This window comes from Uloborus diversus, chromosome 1 (genome assembly GCF_026930045.1).
Source record: "Uloborus diversus isolate 005 chromosome 1, Udiv.v.3.1, whole genome shotgun sequence".
Lineage (NCBI taxonomy): Eukaryota > Metazoa > Arthropoda > Arachnida > Araneae > Uloboridae > Uloborus > Uloborus diversus.
In genome coordinates, this window is record NC_072731.1 from 101110393 (window position 1) to 101133351 (window position 22959).

Consider the following 22959-nt stretch of genomic DNA (forward strand, 5'->3'; position numbering starts at 1 on the left):
TAGTACAGATTAAAGATGTTAAAACTTGACATTTTTTTTATAATTTATTCATTATTGGCTCATATTAGTCATTAATGGCTGGAAAAGAAATTTTTATACATTTTTGCAAAGAAAAAAGTATTAAAAGCAAGGAAGTTCTCATTTCTAAGGGGGGCTTGAGCCCCCCTACCCCCTATATGGGCGCCCTTGATTATGCATTGTAAATGAATGGGAAAGAAAGCAACAATTTTTGATTTTGAAAACCCCTCCCAGAAAATTTTCTGGCTGCGCCACTGCTATATCGGGTTCACTATAGCGGGGTTTGACTGTATATACATTTTTTTCCAATCATGTTAAGCAATTCTAGAGTAAAAAAGAACAAACTACAATTCCATTAAGGGAAAAATGAACCTATGTGACGCAATGATGGTACTCTTTTGACCTTACATGTTTATACATTCATTTCATGTTAAAGTTAACAGTTACAGAGGAAATTGGCAAAGATTCAATAACTCAAGTAGATAAGTTAGGAGGGGGGGGGGGAATGAATGTAGTATCAAGGCAATTCTTTTCAGTTAAGTCTGTTTCATGACAGGTATCTGCAAATCCATATACATGTTCTAACTCAGACATATGAAGGTACCCTTTCTGTTTAAAGAGACAAATTAAACATATTGAAGAAAATTTTCTGACTTTTGTAGCACTGGAAGGGCTGAGTGACCATTATCTCCTTCTGCATTCAAAATGAGCATTTAATTCCTCTTTTACCCTTAGGAGTGTTCATCATAAAACATTACTTGAATGTTTTAAGAATTGAAAAAGAATGTTTTAAGAATTGAACTTGGGATTATTACTTCCGTTCAGTAAGTAAGCTGAAACCTACTCCAAAGCTTAAATACTGTTTTGTCCATTTATTTGTAGAAATCATTTATTTGTAGAATGAATCAAAATATTTTTTTAATTTTTAATATGCATTGTTTATTTACTATAAATGACGCTTTACAATGCCACAATTTGATAATTTTAATGTATGTATTTGAATATTGAAAAAAAGAGGAAGTAAACCGAATTATTTTGAAATTACGGTGTTTTTTATTGCTCAGTTAATTTTGTTTAGTAACTTTGTTAACGAAAAAATGAACTAAATTCTGCTTTTGCCAATTTAAATGCCATCCGCACTGTTTTATGAAAGTGTTTAAAATTGAATGCAAAATTTCAGACACGCAAGTACTAAAAGGCAGAATAAAATTGTAATATAGTTTTTGAATTCATCACGCTTTTGAATTGAACTAAAAAGAATGAAAAAAAACTCTCTAAGTCTTGTGTTAATTTTGTGTTGATTTAAAGCTCCATGGAGATTCAACATGCCTTACAGATTGCCTAAAAAGTTCCTGATTGCAAATTTTAATAGCAATGGAAATACTTGCAATATTTAAAAGGAAAAACATGGGGTGCATACTACATGACTATAAGAAGTATAAAGAGTACATATGTTTTCATGAAAATAAAGCTATTGGTGATTTCGCATTTTGAATATTTTGTGAATTTACTATCAACAGAATCAAAATTTGATTATAATGTGTTTGAATATATTTCGTGAGTCTTAAATTTTCTTGATTAAGATGGGTTCATAAAAATGAAAGCCTCCTGAAAATAAATGCTTTTCAGCATTTAAATTGATCTTGGATAAATTAAAATTACTCAAATGGAGGGGGTGGAAGATTTAAATCATTTCAAATTTGCCTAGGGGCAGCATGAAGCTAAATTCGGCCCTGCATTAATACCCAACATAATTGCCTACTTGAAGCTGTTTCTAAACTCAACAAAAAAAGGTCAAAACGGCCAGCTATTTTGTTGATTGGTCAGATTACAAGTATATATATATATATATATATATATATATATATATATATATATATATATATATATATATATATATATATAATAAATATATATATATATATTAAAAACATAATATTGAGGAAAAAAATAGAATAGAATAAATTACAAGCCCAAAGATGTGCAAAGCAGTCAAACAAATAAGCCAGATAAATATAAACATCAATAAACAATAAGCAGACAAAGTTTAACTTTGTAACTTAAAGTTACAAAACAGATAAATGACATAGATGAAGCCAGAACTCCTCAGCAGTGGAAGCTTCATCCTATGGTCAAAAGACCAAAAAATTATACTAAAACTAAATGTAGAATTTCCAGTTTCGAAAAAGCTAGCTTCAGGAATACATTGGGCTAAACACACCACATGTGAAAAATGAATGCAGATTTCTGGAACTGAGACCTAAATCTATACACTGGGGGTGGGGGGGGGGTCTCTGTTATTAGAAGCCAAAGTTTATAATAACAACCCTCCGCCGTACGGACAGTAAAAATCAGAAGTCTTACCTGTGTAAGATATATAAATACATTTGTGCTGAAAAGTAAAGTTAGAAATAACAAAGTCAAAAAGCACAAATTGCAAATTACAGCAGACACCTGTTTTAGTGTTACAAGCAACGCCTTTTTCAATGCAAAAGTAATGAGCTTATGGATGAAAAGACATCCAACAAAAGCCAAGAGCAGGTAATCAAACAGCTTAAAAGATAAAAAAAATAGCAGATCAACCAATGAAAAAATTATAAACCAATAAATAACCAATAGGAATGCAAACAAGGGGCAGGAGATCTCTCACAGGCACAGTGAAGCCGAAAGAAAGAATTCAATTGGACAAAGATTAAGCCAAAGCTGAAACAAAAAGGAAATGTCAATAACTGTGAACCACAAGAAAGGAAAAGCTGAATGGAAGAAAAAACATCAGGAAATGAAATAAACAAAAAAAAAAAATTTCAGAAGAGGAAAAAAAAAAGTTAAATAGAAGAAAAGGGGGGAAATGTCAACGGATGACAATAAAGTTAAAAATAAACAAAGCAAGATAAATAAAAATGAATCGAAGAATAAAAATAAAGAAGTATGCAAAATAGAAAAAATGAATGCAGAAGAACAGCGTTAAAGATATGGAAGCCAGACATTGGAAAAATACGGAACTGTTTTAAGATCATTAATTAAGTTAGAACTGTTCCTCAAAATATGGAAAGATTCCCAAAAGTCAAGATCTGATGAATTGGGGCATTTTTGGATAACCTGAAAAGAGTTACAATTAAAGTGATCCTAATCCCAACAATGTGACCAATACTAGACTTTTTTTTTTAATTTAAATTTTGATGTCCGGTACAAACTCAAATCCTTGATCATTATGTCAGTATTCGTGCAAGTTGATTAAAGAAAAACAAAACCATTCAAAATCTATAAAAAAAATAAATAGTAAGTAAATAAATAAGTAATAAATAAATAAATAACCACACATGTGGACTTCAGTTGATGATGTCTTTTGAAATTTGTTTTTAGGTTGACTCTGCATGATTTATGAACCTGCTTTTAACGAATTATCTTTCTTACTTATTTTTTATTTATTTTGAATGGTTTTGTTTTACTTTTATCGACCGGCACGAATATTGACATGACGATCACGGATTTGAGTTTGCACTGAACACATAGGTAAGACTTGATTTTTGTTGGCGGTACGGTGGAGGGTTATTATTCATAGAATTTTGCTTCTAATAACCAAGACGAGACCCCCAGTGTATAGATTTAGGTCTCAGTTCCAGAAATCTGCATTCATTTTTCACATGTGGCGCATTTAGCCCAATGTATTCCTGAATGCTATCTTTTATAGAACTGGACATCCTACATTTAGTTTTAGTATTGTTACAAATCCTGTAAATAGTAATTATTGCAGTAACGTAACCTGTAAATAGTTTCCCGTAATGAATATACAACCCCTTTTTCATATGGCTAAAGTATACGACCCCTCTATTTCCTTTTTGTTCGTTGATAAACTTTGATAACGGTCTACGCATTTCGCAAAGAGGTAAGAATGTTGTGGAAAATTCTTTTCGGTGTATAAAAGCCGTTAGCGATGGATAAACAGTGGAGTTTCGATTCAGATTTGTGCTGAGTGTGTATTTGCTCTGTTTATAGCGAGGCATTTCGCTGTGTTGTTTTCGTATTTGGAAGTAAATACGTGTGTAAACGTTGAGTTTACGGTGTTGTGTGATAATTGCTTAATTACTGATGAATAATTTAGCAGTTGTTGAAGATCTTTATTGTACAAAGTGTAAATAAATTTCAATTTCCTGTGTTTTTATCAAGAACTGTGTCTTCATTTCAAGAAAGTGGAAGTCGCACTGAATCCGTTACAATTTGGCGCCCAACGTGGGGCTTCTTCTGGACTTTCTTGGAGTAAGTGTGACTTCGGACATTTTTTCATAAAGACTTTTTGAATTTGGACTTTATTTTTATGGTGATTACTCGCGCAATGGATGAACAATTAAAACAACTTCTTGACGCAATCAACTCTGTAAAAAATGATATGGCGACTAACCAAGAACAATTAAAAAATGAATTGGCGACTAACCAAGAACAGTTAAATAGTGATTTAACTGCTAAAATTACTACAAGTCAAAATGAAATAAAAAGTGACCTAACGTTGATGAAAACCATGATGGAGAATCAACTAACCGCCATGGGAGATAAAGTTGATGCTCTGGAAGAAAAATTTGATACTGTGGAAGAGCGTATCGCGAATGTGGAAAATAAGTTGGAAGAAGAAGACAAGAAATTTACTTCATTTAAGGAAGAAATAATTAAAGACATGGAACGGAGATTGGCAACCGCGGAAAGCAGTTCTGTACAGTTTGGCGCTCCCACATCTGTTGCTCGACCGTCCATTAAACTGGCCACATTTGATGGGAAAAGTTCGTGCCAGGTATACAAGACCCAATTCATGATAGTGGCGGAAGCGAACGGATGGGACTCTGCTACCCAGGCCTGTCATCTTGCAGCATCCCTGAGAGGTGACGCAGCGGACATTCATCAGACCCTTCCGGACAGCCAGCGCCTGGATTTCGCCGCCCTCACATCTGCGTTGGAGCTTCGCTTCGGTGAGAAGTGCCAGAAAGATTTCAGCCGACTCCAGTTGAAGTCCCGTTTCTAGAAAACCGGGGAAACCCTGCAAGAGCTAGCGGCGGACGTCGAGAGACTGTCTCATCTTGCTTTTTGCGACTGTCCTGCGGATGTTCGAGACAACCTGGCACTCAACTACTACATCGACGGGGTTCGAGATCCGGAAATCCAGAAAGCTCTACGGATGGCGGATGTCAAAGACCTGAGTTCTGCTGTTGTGTATGCGATGAAGTTGGAGGCCGCCCAGCAAGCAACCCGCAAGGATCGCCATTCAATCCGCGGCGTGAAAACTGATGAGCCTGATCCGGTTTCGTCACGCTTTGCTGAACTGGAAAAGCAAATAAAAGAAATTGCAGGAATCCTCAAAAGGACTTCGGCTCCCAAGTACCAAAATGGACAATCACTTAAGTGCTGGAAATGTGGCGGCGAGGGTCACTTACGAAGAAACTGTGAAGCTCGCCAAGAAACCAGAGGGAAGAGCACCTCTCCCTCCCAGGTCCAGGAAAACTAAGCCATGGCAATCTCGCGGGGCGGAGGTCGCCAAATTGGAATGAGCCCCATCTTAAAGTTTTCCAGATTTCATCAACGAGTGGCGGCAGTAATGGACTGTTTGTTTACGCATACGTAAACGGGTTTTCCTGCGAACTGATTATTGACACTGGAGCCAATGTTACAATCATTAGAACAGATGTGGCTCGTCAATTTGGACTCAACATTCTATGGACGCCCCCCTGCGTTACCCTCCAAACTGTGACAGGTGACAAGATCGAAATTGAAGGTAAAGTAAACTTAGAAATTGTGTTTGGAAATGCCACTTACCATCATACGGCATTCGTTGCTGCTATCACAGACCCCTTCATTCTCGGATTGGACTTTTTAAAGAAGTATGACTTCAACCTCGACTTCAAGACAAATGAGCTGCACTCGATGAGAGAAGACATAGCCGTTTTCCCCGCAGAAAGTGATGTAAAATCCGCTCATCAAATAATAGCCCAAACAGATTTATCGATTCCCTCAAGGTCAGAATCATTAATACCTGGCTCCATTGAAGAAAGCAATAGTTTTCGATTTGGACTCATTGAATACCCCAACTTAAGCAATAGCCCAAAAGGAGTGCTGGTAGCATCTACGCTTGTGGACCTTTCTAAGGGTGTAATTCCTGTGAGAGTCGCCAACGTGAGTGAAAGGCCAAGGAATATCCGGAAAGGTGAAGTGTTAGCAACTTGTACTCCAGTAAACTGCATCATTAGAATAATCAATTCCCCCGAGACTGTGTCTTCTGAGTCCTTGACATCGAAGTTAATTGGGAGTGCACCCTTATCGAAGGATCAAAGAACTGCTGCAGAACAATTGGTGGACGACTTCAAGCATCTGTTTTCATCTACATCGGAGGATGTTGGCCGTACGAATTTAACGCAGCATAGGATCTACACTGGAGAACACCCCCCTATTAAACAGCATCCAAGACGACTACCGTTCGCCAAGAAGGAAGAGGTTGAGACCCTCCTGAAAGAGATGAAGGAGAACGATGTAATCGAACCTTCATCCAGTCCTTGGGTGTCTCCCATCGTCTTGGTCCGAAAGAAAGATGGCTCCACCAGATTTTGTGTCGATTACCGACGGCTGAATGAAATCACCAAGAAAGACAGTTACCCTCTTCCACGGATAGACGACACCTTGGACACTCTGTCCGGACACAAGTGGTTTTCGACCCTGGACTTGAAGAGCGGCTACTGGCAGGTTGAGATACACCCTGATGACCGAGAGAAGACAGCGTTTGCAACTGGACAAGGCTTATGGCAGTTTAAAGTGATGCCCTTCGGCCTCTGCAATGCACCAGCTACGTTCGAGCGTCTTATGGAGACGGTGTTAAGAGGACTTTCTTACGAATCCTGTCTGGTCTACTTAGACGATATCATCATCGTGGGACGCAGCTTCGAAGAACATCTGGCAAATCTTAGGAAGGTGCTGCAAAAGCTTAAGGAAACCAATCTGAAGTTAAGCCCGTCCAAATGTAATTTGTTCCGCCGGGAAGTGAACTACCTTGGTCACATCATCTCTTCTGAGGGTGTACAAACCGATCCAGAGAAGGTATCTGCTGTCAAGAGTTGGAGTCGTCCCGAAAACATCCATCAGCTGCGAAGTTTCCTGGGGCTCTGCACCTACTACAGGAAGTTTGTAAAGGGTTTTTCCAACATTGCACGACCTTTGCATAAGCTGACGGAGAGCAAGCAGAAGTTCGAATGGTCCAAAGAATGCGAAGATGCATTTCTACGACTGAAGGAGGCTTTAACATCAATGCCTATCCTCGCCTATCCTCAGCCTGAAAAATCCTTCATCCTGGACACTGATGCGAGCAACGAGGGCATCGGAGCTGTTTTATCCCAAGAAATTGACGGAAATGAACATGTCATCGCTTATTGGAGCAAATGCTTATCAAAGTCGGAGTGAAATTACTGCGTCACCAGAAAGGAGTTACTGGCCATAGTGAAAGCTGTAGAACACTTCCATCATTACCTCTACGGCCGAAAATTTCTGCTTCGGACAGATCATGCCTCATTAACTTGGCTTTTGAACTTCAAAAATCTGGAAGGCCAGATAGCCAGATGGATACAGCGGCTCCAGGAATATGACATGGAGATCAAGCATCGAAAAGGGTTATCTCACGGTAATGCTGACGCTTTATCAAGGAGACCCTGTCCTGAGAACTGCCACTATTGTTCCCGAATCGAGAAACAGTATGGAGCGACTAGCCCTATCGCCTATCAGGTGACAGTGACTCCAATATCATCAGAACCTGATTCATGGAGTGACGACCAAGTTCGAAAAGATCAACTTGAAGACCCTGACATAAAACCAATTTTGGAGTTCATGGAAAGTGACAGTCGATGCCCTAGCTGGCAGGACGTTTCCATCTTTAGTCCTGCAACAAAAAGATACTGGGCTTTATGGAACTCGCTCCATTTACGGAACGGCGTGCTACACCGAAAATGGGAATCTGATGACGGCTAAACGTCTAGGTGGCAGTTACTACTTCCCCGATCAAGGATTTCAGATGTTCTGAAAGAAATACATAGTAGTGCGACTGGAGGACATTTTGGTGTCTTGAAAACCCTCAATAAAGTTCGGGAGCGCTTCTTCTGGAGTAAGGCGAAGGATGACGTGGAGAAGTGGTGCCATTCTTGTGACGCCTGTGCTGCTCGTAAAGGACCGAAGAAGAGAAGCAGAGGGAAGCTACATCTGTACAACGTTGGAGCTCCTTTCGAACGAATTGGGATTGACATCCTGGGTCCTCTACCAAGTACTGCTGATGGGAACAAATACATTCTTGTTTCCATCGACTACTACACCAAATGGCCGGAAGCATATCCCATTCCAGATCAAGAGGCTACCACCGTAGCAGAGACTCTGGTCCAACACTGGATCTCGAGATATGGAACACCTTTGCAGATTCATTCCGATCAAGGGAGGAATTTCATCTCTGCTGTGTTTAAGGGCCTATGTCAAATTTTCGGAATTGAGAAAACTAGGACAACACCACTACACCCACAATCGGACGGCATGGTGGAGAGATTTAACCGCACGATCCTAAATAATCTCTCGCTTATGGTATCCAGAAATCAACAGGATTGGGACAAGAAGCTACCTTTGTTCCTGCTGGCCTACCGCAGTGCTGTCCACGAGACTATCGGATATGCCCCATCTCAGATGCTCTTCGGACGAGAGCTTCGGCTACCTTGTGATCTCGTCTTCGGTCGTCCTCCGGATGCGCCTGCATCGCCTGAGGAGTACATCCAGGATCTCCAGGCCCGGTTGGAAGACGTTCATAACTTCGCACGAGAGCGAATCAACATCGCGGCGGAGAAGATGAAGACCCGATACGACACAAGGTCTACTGGACATGAATTCAACGAAGGCGACAAGGTTTGGTTATGGAATCCCATCCGACGGAAAGGTCTGTCACCCAAATTGCAGTTGCATTGGGATGGACCCTACAAAGTCCTTAAACGAGTAAATGACGTCGTAGTGAGGATCCAAAAATCACCTAATGCAAAACCTAGGGTTGTACATTATGATCGGTTAGCCCCATACTATGGCCATAGTTCATGAGTACTACGTAAACAACCATGGTTGATAACATAAAAGTTGTAGATAATTTTTGCTTTTAATGTTTAGTAATATTTCTTGTTATTATTGTGTTTTCTGTATCTGTTAGTTATTAATGTGAATATTTGTAAACTTGTGATAGAAGTTCGACACCCTTTCCGGGGATTGTACTGCCCGGGACGTGCAGTCCTTAGGAAGGGGGCAATGTTACAAATCCTGTAAATAGTAATTATTGTAGTAACGTAACCTGTAAATAGTTTCCCGTAATGAATATACAACCCCTTTTTCATATGGCTAAAGTATACGACCCCTCTATTTCCTTTTTGTTCGTTGATAAACTTTGATAACGGTCTACGCATTTCGCGAAGAGGTAAGAATGTTGTGGAAAATTCTTTTCGGTGTATAAAAGCCGTTAGCGATGGATAAACAGTGGAGTTTCGATTCAGATTTGTGCTGAGTGTGTATTTGCTCTGTTTATAGCGAGGCATTTCGCTGTGTTGTTTTCGTATTTGGAAGTAAATACGTGTGTAAACGTTGAGTTTACGGTGTTGTGTGATAATTGCTTAATTACTGATGAATAATTTAGCAGTTGTTGAAGATCTTTCCTGTACATAGTGTAAATAAATTTCCTGTGTTTTTATCAAGAACTGTGTCTTCATTTCAAGAAAGTGGAAGTCGCACTGAATCCGTTACAGTATAATTTTTTGGTCTTTTGACTGTAGTATGAAGCTTCCACTGCTGAGGAGTTCTGGCTTCATCTATGTCATTTATCTGTTTTGTAACCTTTTCTGCTTGTTGTTTATTGATGTTTAAACACACACACATTATGTGTATATATATATATTTTCAATAATAACTTTCCTAAAAATCTGGTTGAAAACATTTGCTTAAGTATAGCCTTTGATGAGCGTTTCGCTTCTTTTGAAACTGTTTAACTGTGTAAATGTATGATACAACTGTGACAAACCATTTTTTATGAATCACCGGGGTGGATGAATTTTACACGTGGGAAACAGGCGACTGGTATGTCTCTGGATTGATCTTCTGGATATGATTTTATTTTTACGTTGACAACTGGAAAGGATTTTTATCATGTTGAACAATGGAATTGGCTCTTTTATATGGATTTCAAGGTAAGATAATTTTGTTATAGGCAGGTACTGTCCCGTGGATGGCTGATTATCGGAACTTGTTTTCCTAATTAGTCGAGGCGAAACCCCCTGCTTTTAGTTTTAGGTTTGAGCTTTAGTTTATTGTTTTTAGTTTAGCAAGTGGTGCTTTTGCCCGATGTTATTCTATATTGCATGTACTGGAGCTTAAACATTCTCTTTTAGTTCATAGTTAAATTTTTGGTCTTTTGACCATAATTAATGAATCCTCCACGGCTGATGAGCTCTGGATTCATACTTTATCTTTTCCTATTTAATAGCTGTTTGCAATTTTCCTTTTTATCATCATTAATTATATAGAATTTGTTTAATGTTTGAAATTCTGTTTGCTTAATTTTTTATTTACTTGGCTTTTTAGTTTTGCTGTGTTGCGCATCTATGGGCTTTTGGTGTGGTCTTTTCAATATTTTTCACTTTTTTTATTATTATTATTATTATATACGAGGGTGGTTTGATAATTCCGTGACTTTTAAATGAAAAAATCAAAATAAAAACCAAAATGCAATTTATTTTTCCACATAATCTCCTTTCACAGCTATACATTTTTTCTAACAATGTTCCAACTTTTCTAACCCGTCAAAAAAAAAAGATGCCTGAAGGTCATCAAAATACTCATTTGTGGCATTAATGATCTCATCATTTGAGTAAAATCTCCTTCCACTAAGCCCTTTTTTTAAATTTGGAAACAGAAAAAAGTCACTGGGGGCCAAGTCTGGGGAACATGGTGGATGAGAAACCAATTCATAGCTTAATTCAAGCAATTTCATGGTTGCAATTGCAGATGCGTGAGCTGGAGCGTTATCGTGATGGAACAGCACTTTTTTCTTGGACAAATGGGGTCGTTTTTCTCTTAATTTTGCATTAAAACTGTCTAATAAATTAGCACAATACTGTCCCGTGATTGTTTTTCCTTTTTCAAGGTAGTCAATGTGGATTATGCCCTTTGAATCCCAGAAAACTGAAGCTATAACCTTGCCAGCCGATGGAACTGTTTTTGCCTTTTTCAGAGCAGTTTCCGTAGAAGAAGTCCACTGTTTTGACTGTTCTTTCATTTCTGGTGTGTAGTAATGTATCCAAGTTTCATCCATGGTCACATAACGTCGCAAAAATTCACTTGGATTACGCTGGAATTTGTCTAAACACTGCTTTGATATTGTTACACGATTTCGTTTTTGATCCACTGTCAGCAAACGCGGGTACCCATCTTGCTGATAACTTTTTCATGCACAAATGTTCGTGCAAAATGTTGCATACACGTTCAGATGATATGTTTACCGTATTAACTATCTCACGCACTTTCACACAGCAGTCTTCTAGCACAATATCATGGATTTTGTCGATCATTTCTTCGTTCATAACTTCAATTGGACGTCCAGAATGTTCTGCGTCTGTTGTGCTCGCAGGGCCACAACGAAATTCCGTAAACCACTTGTGAATCATACCATGTGATGGAGCAGACTCACAATAATATTTTTTCAACTTTTGTTCTGTTTTGGAAATCGTTTTTCCGCGCAAAAAGTAATGCTGAATCAACACGCAAAATTCTTTTTTCTCCATAACGAAATAAAAATAGTCTGCCGTTTTCTTCCGATGCCAATGAAACACAACAAAATTTTAATATTGTCTGCAAATTTCACGGGTATTGCCAGATATAACTATAAATCATAATTAAATTGCATTTTGGTATTTATTTTGATTTTTTCCTTCAAAAGTCACGGACTTATCAAACCGCCCTCGTATGTATATATATATATATATATATATTACACTCTATGCTCAATGCTAAAACATGTAACATGACACATATACAGTTTAACTTACAGCTTCAGAACAATCAGAAGAAGCTGGGCTATCAAAATTGCACTTGTCTTGACTGGAATAACCACCACAACAGAATTTGGAGAGACGTCCCCATAACCTATAACAAACAAAGTTTTGTAATTAAAAAGCTTTTGCCTAAGTTCATTCATCAGCAAAAGAAAGCAAAATTACATAATATAAGGTAAACACACAAGTAGTGGCCAGTGTTTCATAGTGCTTCAGTAGTGGCCACTTCAAGGTTTATATTTGAAAAAAGTAGGACTTCAGGTTTCCCAATGGATTTAAACATGTAGGAGGTAATACCTACTGCACACTTGATGCCCTTTTGAATTCATTCGGAGATCTGGAATTACATTTTTAATGTTGCGAAAAGAATTCAATGTAATTTAGTTACAAAACATTGTTTTGTATTTTTTAAATAAATAGTAAGTCTGCTATGTAAGAAGTGTTCTCTTTTTTTTTTTTTTTGCTTGTAACCCATATTACCTGGATCATCCGTATTTTTGATTCTCCGTACCTATTGCTTTAAAGCGGGAAACCAGTTTAGGAGGCAGAAATTTTAGTGTTTTTCCTGATTTTTTTCAACAGGGAAGAGATAATTAGAATTTGTTCAAACTTGAAGGATATTTTCTTCATACTTTGAAGCACACTTTGTACTTCATTTCTGCCAGAAATAGAAGAATTAGAAGTGGGCGTCCATGGATGGTCACCATCAGAGCATGTTGCTGATGTGCATTCCTGAAGTCACAATTTTTATCTGTAATCCTTACACATTTTTTTTATCGTTAACAACATATTTCCTCAGAATTTAAACCTAATTCTGGTTAAAAAAATAAAACATTTCATGCTTTTGAGGTGTTTGATCACAAAATTCACGTTTTTCTAACATTTTCATTCACTTTTTTTGCATTAAAAAATATGTTTAATTATAATATCATCCCAGAATTAGGTTCATATAGAGTAATTCAATAAAGAATATTCATACAAAATTTCAGAACGATTGGCCTACAACGTTTTTGTGCTAGAATGCACACCAGATGAAAAAAAGTAGTTTCAAGAAAAACACAATTGAAAAATATTGGTGTGAACATTTTTGAATCTTTAGTTTTTTAAGTGCTCATAGCATTGGAACTAAATGCAATTTTGAATTGAAATTTTGGCAACATATTCTTGAATAGTTCTACTAACATTTAATAGCATTAAAAAAATGGATTTTTTGACCTGTCTAAACTGGTTTCCCTTCTTAAATCTCAGTTAGTCCAGATAAATGAGGTTGTACCACACTTACAAATGTGACCTAACTGCTGAGATTTTTCTTTTGCAGATATTTCTCAACATGTTGAGCTAAAGTATGAAACAGATTATTAAAATACAGCTATAATAGCTTTGAATACAACTTGGCATTTAACAGAACTTAAGAAAGAGCTCTTCTCCCTAACACACAATTTCATGTTTTGGGAAAGATTCAAAAACTCTTGATGACAGTTATTATGCATAAACCACAAGCGCATTTGTCCGTTGTATACAAAGCAAATAGTTTGACTTTAATGATGTGATTAATAAACTCAGAACAAATTTTCAACGCCAGCATCGTATGTATATAAATTTATCATGAAAAAAAGGTACAATTCAATAAAATAGCATCTCTAACAAAATATTTTACATAAAATTGAGACATATACTAGTACTTCTAAAATGGAATTACTTGATTTCGCTTAAAAATTTAGAATACATAACAATTATAAAGGCTAGCAAAGTGCTTAAATGTTAAAGATTTTCAAGTCATATTTAGAAACAGTACCATAATCACCAATGAAAAGCTCATCAAGTAATGTAAAATTGTAATAAGCAAATACAAACATGAAATTAGTGAGCAATGAAAGAAATTGTATATTATATTATTTTGGTGTACTTAAAAGAAACGAACATAACGAACAGGTATTTTTTATATTAATCAATGAAGATAAAAATCATTCATATAAACATAAAATTAAAAATGATGCTTACTCATTTTCTACTAATCCATGGTAGTATGCAAAGAAAACAATTGAATTAGTCAAATTTCTAACATCCAAATATCCATTTCCAATAGCAAAACCCTGTTTGAGAGGAAAAAAATTAGTACAAAAATTCCTGAAAATAAAAAAATCAGATAAAAAAAGTAACTGATAAAAACAAATACAGGTAAAAATATCTCCAGTATTACTAACATTAGATGCATTTATGGATGAAATTTTAGAAGTGACCCACTGCCTAGATTATTCAATGAGCGAGGCAAATGTGAAGAGGGAAAAAATTGTAACAATCAGAGTCTCTAACTGCTCTAAAAATTTTATTGTGCCCTTGACAGAATTTCTTTCTGATTTTATCAACTTTCTCAAAATAATAATGAATGTAAAGAATGATGATTATAAAAAAATGATTATTATAAAAAATATATTTAAATAAATTGTTTACAGTGCTATCATGGAATTTATTCATTAGGCGGTTGTTTACTTACTAATTTTCCAGTACATGAAAAATTATTACAACTACAGTTGAAGTAAATCTAACCTGGCAGCATTGTAATATTCTAATAAGGATCCAAGTAGCCTTCACAATGCTGCCAGGTTAGGTTTGCCCTAGCTATAGTGTCAATTGTAAAAAATGTATTAGAAACACAATCACAATTATGAAATTTCAAATCACATCAATTATTTGAACAGTTTTTATTCTTTTCAACAGGGTTCATACTCTATTTGGATGAAAAAATTCCATGACTTTTCCAAGACTTTTTCATGACTTCATAAAAATTTTCATGACTTTGTTACATGAAGACAATACTACTATTTAATATCAAATTTGTCAATTTTTGGAAATGAGCCTTAGCAAAACTTTACGTGAATGCCACCACCTCGTCCAAACACTAACTTGTGATTGAAAAAATATCAGTGTACACCTAAAAAACTAAACTATTCTTAGCCAATAAGAAGTTACCACCCCAAAACCAGGGCTAAGCATGCAATATATCAACCTACACACCATATTTCTGGATGTGATAATTGGGCCGTCTGGTACGTTGTATGTAAACTATTCTTATCTGTCTTCATATAAATTTTAAAAAAGCAAAAATACAGCAAGTGGAATGGAATGATGCTTAAATGCCTATTTGTTTTTAATAAACAGGCAGAATGACAATGAATGCGAGAAAGGTTGGATGAGTTCATTACTAAGCTTCAATAAATTTGCTTCAAAAGTTGCCTTTTAACGTCAACAGTACATTTGATCATCCACATAATTTGACACAATTTTGATTCTTTAAACTAAAGCCACGTTCTTTAGTAAATTCATGTTTCTCCACCAAATATTTAGAAAAAAAAAATCGGCAGTGAATAAATCTTCTGATTCAAATGTACTTGTTTACTTATTTGCACATTTGCAAATGCATATAAATTAATCGATTCAGAAATTCTAGAACTTAGTGTTTGATTCCTGACATTGAAAGTAGCTTTAGGCCACATGGATTAGTTTTGCAGGCAGCATGTTGGGCAGAGTATTATAATTCCCCTATTTCTGTCTATCACTTCACTACAGATCGTCATTTTCTAAAACCTTCAACAGATTCAGATAAACTTTGATAAATTTAATAATAAAGTTTTAACAAGTGAAATGAACTTGGATGTAATGGAATTGCATTTTTTGAGTGAGCGAAATCAAGAACGTGCAAGTTTGCTACTACAGAATACAAAATATAAAAAGTGTTGGAAACAATAATAAATTCAAAATGAGTGATGTCCAAGCACTAAAATCACTTTGAAAAAAAAGACCAGCAGCTGCTACAGAAGTGAATGCAATGAGATTTCAAAATTCAGATTTGTTTTCGGGATCATTCAATTTTCCAGTTTTAATCCTTTTTATGTGCAATACTGTTAAATCCCTCCAAATTTCAAATGCTCTTTTAGCTACTGTTACTTTTACTTTGCCAAGGACATTTTTCCATGTCCTTCAATAAATTTCCATGACCTTGAATGAAAATTTCAAATTTTCAGACTTTTCCAGTCTGATTTTTTTTTTTTCCTCATGGCTTTCCAGATTTCCATGACCCGTAGGAACTCTGTTTCAAACAGTTGGTCTTCATAAATGAGTGGAGTTCACTAACGGGAAAACACCATTAGTAGTGGGCTTCATATAAAAAAAATAATAATAATAAATAAGCAAAAACTTATCACATTGATAATAAGGATAGAACAAAGAAACTGGGAAGGGAGGGGGGAGAAAATATGACCTTTTCAAAAGTTTTCGGATAAATCTACTTTTATGAAAACAGCTCGCAAAATTCATATTGTTTGTAAAATCTCCTAAAAACATAATCAAGCAAGCCAAAGAAAGAAGATCCTATATAGCAGAAAATATAATAAAATAAATCAAGTAATGCATGTTGCGTCCATTTTAAAGGTCACTTCAAAACAAGTTTTGATTTAAAAACAGTCAATTTTAAAAAGATTACCTTAAAGTTTATCTTAGCAGGTCCTCTCAACACTCTTACAGATAAAGTAGGTATATAAATTCCTCCATAGCTTTCACCTGTTATATAAAAATCATTTCCTTTGAACTGGGGAAATTTCACAAAAAAATTCTGTAAGGCTACATAATTATCGTACGAAGTTGTGTCATCATCAGTGCTGTATTTTCCATTGAGTGAATAAGAGAAACCAACACCAGCAGGAGCTTCTAAAAATAATATATTTGCAACCTGAAAAGAAAGCAGTAAGCATTGTAAAAAATAATGACAATTTTTTAAATGACATTTTACATCATAACTTGGAATTTTATACACCCGTTCAAGGTGGATACAGATTCTGGTTTTGGAGGGGGGGGGGTCATCTTTGGAAGGAAGGGACAATGTGCAATTTTCAGGCACAAATAGCGAGTCTGGGGCAACTTTTTTGAAAGATTCATCAAAATCCTCAAAACACAGATTTACAGTTTTTTCCTGCATATTATCCGTGGGGGCCTATAATACGCAGGTCCTAAAATCAGCCTGAAGAAAAAAAAGCTGCGTATAATCTGCGGATAATACGATTTTTAAAAAAAAGTTTGAATTTAACATACCATTTGAGCAACTAAACTAAAAATGGGAAAAAGTAATTACTTTGCAGTCATAATCAAAATTAATCAGAAATATAATCTAAAATACAATGATTTCTTCTTGAAATCATGATTATAGTACGTTAATTACTTCAAAAACAGAGTCAAGACAAAGGAGCAAACGGTCTAATCTTGTGCAAATGGTTTCCTAATTCACTGTATTCTTGTTTATTTTACATGACCTGAATCGCGTAAGAGGAACATTCAAACAGTGTAAAATAACCAACATACAGGCAGGCAACGAGAAAGAACATGCAAGCTTTGTAAAATAAACAACATTCAGTTGGTGTAGGTCTCTGGTGTACAGTCTCTATGGTCTCTATCGGTGTGTGAATCCTACTGTAAATATTAAGGTTCAATGCAGTGGTGTTAAGAAAAAAAAATCACAGATAATACGCGATAGCGTATAATTCGTACTTCATAATTTTTGCCCCTTTTTTAACAGATCATACCCGGATTACATGCAGGAAAATACGGTAGGTTATATTTGGTTCAGGGTTCATACACTTGTTAAAAAAGAATTCCCTGACTTTTCCAGGTTTTTTTTTTCAGAAAATTTCAGGGAATTCGCATCATTCAAAATTGAGCTCAAATATTTTTTTTTTATGTAACAAAAATTGTTTAAAATGGTAATGGGGAATGCTTTGATGCAACCTGTCAAGCATAATATTAGTGTTTTGCTGTAATTGTGCAGCAATCTTTTAACATCATCTTTCGATTTACAACATTTCTCTTTATTTTCTCATTAATAAATATCACACAACATATTAAACAAAAATCAAAACCATTTTTTGGGACAGTTATGATCAATTTATTGTACCGACCAGTGGCGGATACAGACGATCTTTTTGGGAAGAGCGAATGAGTAATGCATTTAATGGGGGGGGGGGGGGAGAAAAAAAATTTTAAAGTTTAAACACTGAATTATGATTGGTTTTTTTCTCTTTCGAATGATGTTTTTGATTCAAAGAGTATAAATGAAAGTTATATGTGTTTCAAGTACCATACAAGAATAAAAAAATTGAAAAAAAAAACGATTTCTACGAATATTTTGGATTTATTATCCAAATTAAATTCTTCAACTCTTGATTCATTTCAGATCTTGTGTATTTTCAGTAGCCATTTGGGTCCTCAATTGTAATTTTTTCCTTATAAAAGAATAGGTGCAGTATAAAGATGGCATCTCTTTTCACCAGTTTTTGTTCCGAACATAATGAAATACAAAAATTGCATTTGTATATAAAATTTGAAGATACTTATGGATTTGTTTGTTGATTGAGCTGTTTAATATTCGGGCATAAGTAGGAGTGCTTACAGGTTCTGCCCTGAAAATATTTGTTAGTAACACATTTTTAGACGCCCTTTGGTGGTTAAAAGAAGGTTTGGAAGTCTCTCTCTGGAAGATTTTTGAAATTTAAGGGCACATTTTCGAAAACACAATTGTGTTGTCATCTTTGGTGGCTTTAGGGGAAAGGATGAGATTAAGAAATTCTCCTCAGTGGTTTCTTGATATTAGAGCTACAAAAATCCAATTTTAGAGATCTTTAATGATGCTAAAAAACCAGGGGTTTCAGGGGGTTTTCCCTCAGAACATTTTTCAGAATTGAAGCCCTAAAAAGACAATAGTAGGCCACCTTTGATGAGGTAGCAGAAGATGCAGAATTAAGAACTTTTCCAGAGAAATATGTTTTGAAAATGCAGATTTAGACAATCTTTGAACGATGATGAAAGATAAGGAAAGAAGGATATGGGGGCCCCCATCAGAAAATTTTTCGAAAGTGAAGACCTGAAAACGTAGTTGACGAACCATCTTTTATGACCTTGGTGGAAGGAGCGGGATTTGGAACTTTCCACCGGAATTTGTTCGAAATTTCGAGCCTTGAAAATGCGATGGTTGGCCATCTTTGGCAGTATTAAGGAAAGGGATGAGATCAGGAGCTGCCCCTTAACTTTTCAATATTGAGGCTACAAAAACAAAATGTTAGAGGATCTTCATTGATGTTAGGGGAAGGGCTCGGGCTCAGGGTGCTCTCCCCCGCAAATAAGTTAACATTACAGTTCCAAATACATAGTTTAAGATTTTTTATGATGTTACAAAGAAGTGAGGTTCTTCAGTCTTCCTGCAGCAGGTTTTTGAAACTTGAGTCTTAAAAATGTAGATGTAGGATGACTATGGTAACATTAGGTAAAGAGGTGGGATTCAGAGGATCTTCTCCGGGGAAATTTTCGAAATTGAAGCTCCGAAAATTCAAAATTTTTGACGATCTTTAATGACATTGGAGAGAGGGGATTCAGAGACTCTTGCCTGGAAAATGTTTGGAATTAAAGTAGTAAAAATACAGTTGGAGATAATGTTTTGTGATGTGTTTATGTGGGTGGGGAGGGGGGGGGGTTGGTAGTCTTCTCGCAGAAATTTTTTGAACTCACAAACCTTTGGGGGGGGGTATTGTCTCCCCCTGTTCATCCGCCACTGGTATCGATGCCATATACCATATAATGCATAATAATAAAAATCGACATCCGCCAATCATAGGCCAATGCCAATAATTATTATCATTTTTTTTCTTTAGCATACTAAAGGATGCTTTCATTGAAATTAAGAAGGGGAAATAGGATATTCAATGCAAAAGTTAGCATCTTTTGTAAAAACTAGTCATCTAGTTATAGATATGTAGGGTGTGGCAGCTATTTGAAGACACACATTATAGGAGCCATATTTTTCTGTTTTTCACAGAAACATAGATTTTTTTTTTGTTGGAGATAGATATGGCAAACCCTATTCTTACTCAGAAAATGAAGAGGCATGCCGTTATTGCCCCCTTGGCTGCAGGGCAGACTGATTCCGAAATTGCTGAATTCTTGAAGGTTGCCCGATTTTTTGTTTACTACGTTCGTAGAGAATTAGAAGTTAATAAAGGGGATGTAGTAGCAGTTTCGTTAAAGAAACGACATTGTCGACATTCTGACAGTGTCAGGACACCAGAATTTGTCAGCCGGTCCCAGCTGCTATCGATGAGGACCCTGAGAAATCAATAAGGGCATTCGCTAATGAGCAGCAGGTTGATGAGGCTACTATCGAACGTGTGGTTCATGAGGACATCTGTTACAAATCATACAAAGATGCAAAGAGGATAATTTATGCCTAGCAGGACCAAGGTCAACCTCTTGACTAGAGCCAAGAGCCTTCGGAACAAGCTGCAACATACTAAGAAGCCAAGACTGCTCTGGTTTTCTCAGATAAGAACTTTGTTCAGGACCAGAAGGTGAACCACAAAAATGATCATCGGCTAGGTAAAAGCCCTGATAAGATACCAATGGTTAGGCATACCAAATTTTCAGCATCAATTGATAGTTCTTGATGTAGTTGGTAGTGAAGAAGATGTGATGCTTCCACGTCTATTTTTGTCAAGGTGCCAAAGTTAATGCCGCTGCTGACACCGAGATATTAGACTTAGTTGTCAAGCCCTAGATAACTACTCTAGCATATGGGAGGACGTATGTTTTCAAACGAGACAAGGCACCATCCCATACAAACAGAACAACAAAAGACAGGATATGCCAAAAATTTAGTGATTTTTTACGCCTAAGTTTTTAGATCTCAAACCAATCGACTGCTATGTCTTGGGCGTAGGTGAGAGGGACTCCAATAGTCTCTCCCACAACACTTAGCAGCTCTCAGGGCTGTTATTGTTATTGTGGAAAAATTCCGAAGACTCATCTCATCACTACCTGCAGTCGGTTTTGACAGCATAAAAAAGCTGTTACTACCACTGATGATGGGTTTATTGAATGACGATGTTGTTGACCTATTTAAGTCCCCTAGATGACCTATAGACTGGGTGTTAACGGCACATCATTTTACAAATTATAGACAAACTGAAGTAGGTAAATATTTTTTTCAAGTCCCCTCTGTTTTGTTTTCACAATTGTAATACAGTGGAATCTGCTTAAATGAACCGCCGGTTAGTCAGACCAGCCGCTTACTTGGACCCAAAACGTTGTTGAACGAGTAAAAAAAAGAGTATTCGCATTATTTTATTTTTTCACCGAAAATTTTCGTAAATAGCAATTTTCCTTCTTTGTAAGCTCATCACATATGTGGAGCTCACAATAAACATAATGACATTTAAATGCTTTGTGTATAGCATGTTTGATCAAGCTACACAGGTCCTGTTCGCTTAATTGGACCAGCCGGTATTAGGACCAAAATGGTACCGCACCAATATGATCATATTAACCGGGATCGACTGTACTTTAAATCTGCCATTGTTAGAGTTTCAATTTCCATGTTTGCAAAACATAACATACTTCATTGCATTCATTTATTGCAGACAAGAAACCATTTTATTCCTATTAAACCATAATGCAAATGTATTTTTCATACTTTATTCCAAGAATAAGTGTTATTATAAAGAGTTTTCCCATCAGCAGACACATGAAGAGGTCCAAGTTCACTTAGGAAACCATCAAGAGAACTGCAACCAGGCCCTCCATTCAACCACAGTAGTAAAGGATCAGAAGATGGATTTCTTTGACTTTCAACAAACCTATGTTTAGAAAATATATATATATATATTATAAAAAACATTCCACAGCATATTTAACAAATATATTAATTACATAACAAGAAAATTAATGTTGTAATGAAAAAAAAAACAAAATATTATTTCATTTTGGTTCACTTTTTTCAACAGGTTAACAATTTATTTTGATACTGACTGAGATAGTCCATATAATCTTTTATAGATAACTAGCAGTACCCGCATCGCGATGCCCGTGTTAAGAATTTAAAAGAAGTCTGTTAAATTTTAAAAAATACCTCCCCCCCGCCATGGGCGGATTTATGGGGGGGGGGGCGAGAGGGGGCAATGCTTCCCCAGTCTTGGGAGGACTCGATACATGGTCACAACACATCTTCCAAAATTATAAAAGAAAAAATCATGATTTTTTTTTCTTTTGAATAGTTCAGAAGTGAAGATATAGAGAATAGCAACTGTCCTTCTCTGATGGGGGGGGGGGGGCACCGTACACTGTATTACAAGAGAGTAAAGCTGTCACCAGGTTTCTGAAATGTGTTGAAAATGACTACTTTGAATTGAAAACCATTAGGGCAAGTACATGAGTAAAAATATCGGCTGAACAAGCTATGTAATCAGCTGAAAATACTTAAAATACAGGGGTCTGGCCAGAGGATATTTGGGTCCGTTAACGGACCCTTCACAAAAATACGATCAACCAAAACGGACCTTTCACAAAATCCTGGTCAAACAAAACGGACCTTTCACAAAATCCCGATCAAACAAAACGGACACTTCACAAAATTCCGATAAACAAGATCGGATCTGTCAAATTGTTTATTGAAAGAGCAAATCTGAAAGCAAAATAACGCATATTTCTGTGTATAAACCGATAATTTTTAGAACGTTTTTTTAAGTCAAATTAGAGGGATCAGCTTTTACAAAATTGGCTAATTTTGAAAAAAAAAAAAGGCACTCTTGGAATGCTCCTGCACGCAATAAATAATTGTTACTGCCAAATAAATATAATGGTTGTTTGTTTTATCACAGCTAATTAGCAGCGGTGTTTTTGTAAACTTTTCTGAAAAGTCATTGGTAAGCACTTTTCTCCGCTCATGATTTAATAAACAATAATAATATCTGCGAAATGAACTTAGAACTAACTGCAAAGGGATAGTAAGGGTAAGGAAAAAATATGATTGCTTCAGATAATGTTACCA

The 22959-nt window shown here is 36.1% G+C and overlaps 1 protein-coding gene across 1 annotated transcript in view; it reads right to left on the reverse strand.

Annotated features, from left to right (window-relative positions):
* The window catches only part of LOC129216141 (lysosomal protective protein-like), a 51587-nt gene that overhangs the window by 22865 nt on the left and 5763 nt on the right, over positions 1-22959 (reverse strand). The window contains exons 2-5 of the mRNA XM_054850339.1: positions 21607-21769; positions 16582-16827; positions 14103-14194; positions 12096-12192 (exon numbers count right to left, since the gene is read on the reverse strand). Of these exons, the coding sequence (XP_054706314.1) occupies positions 12096-12192; positions 14103-14194; positions 16582-16827; positions 21607-21769 (598 nt within the window). The remainder of the gene's footprint in view (positions 1-12095; positions 12193-14102; positions 14195-16581; positions 16828-21606; positions 21770-22959) is intronic.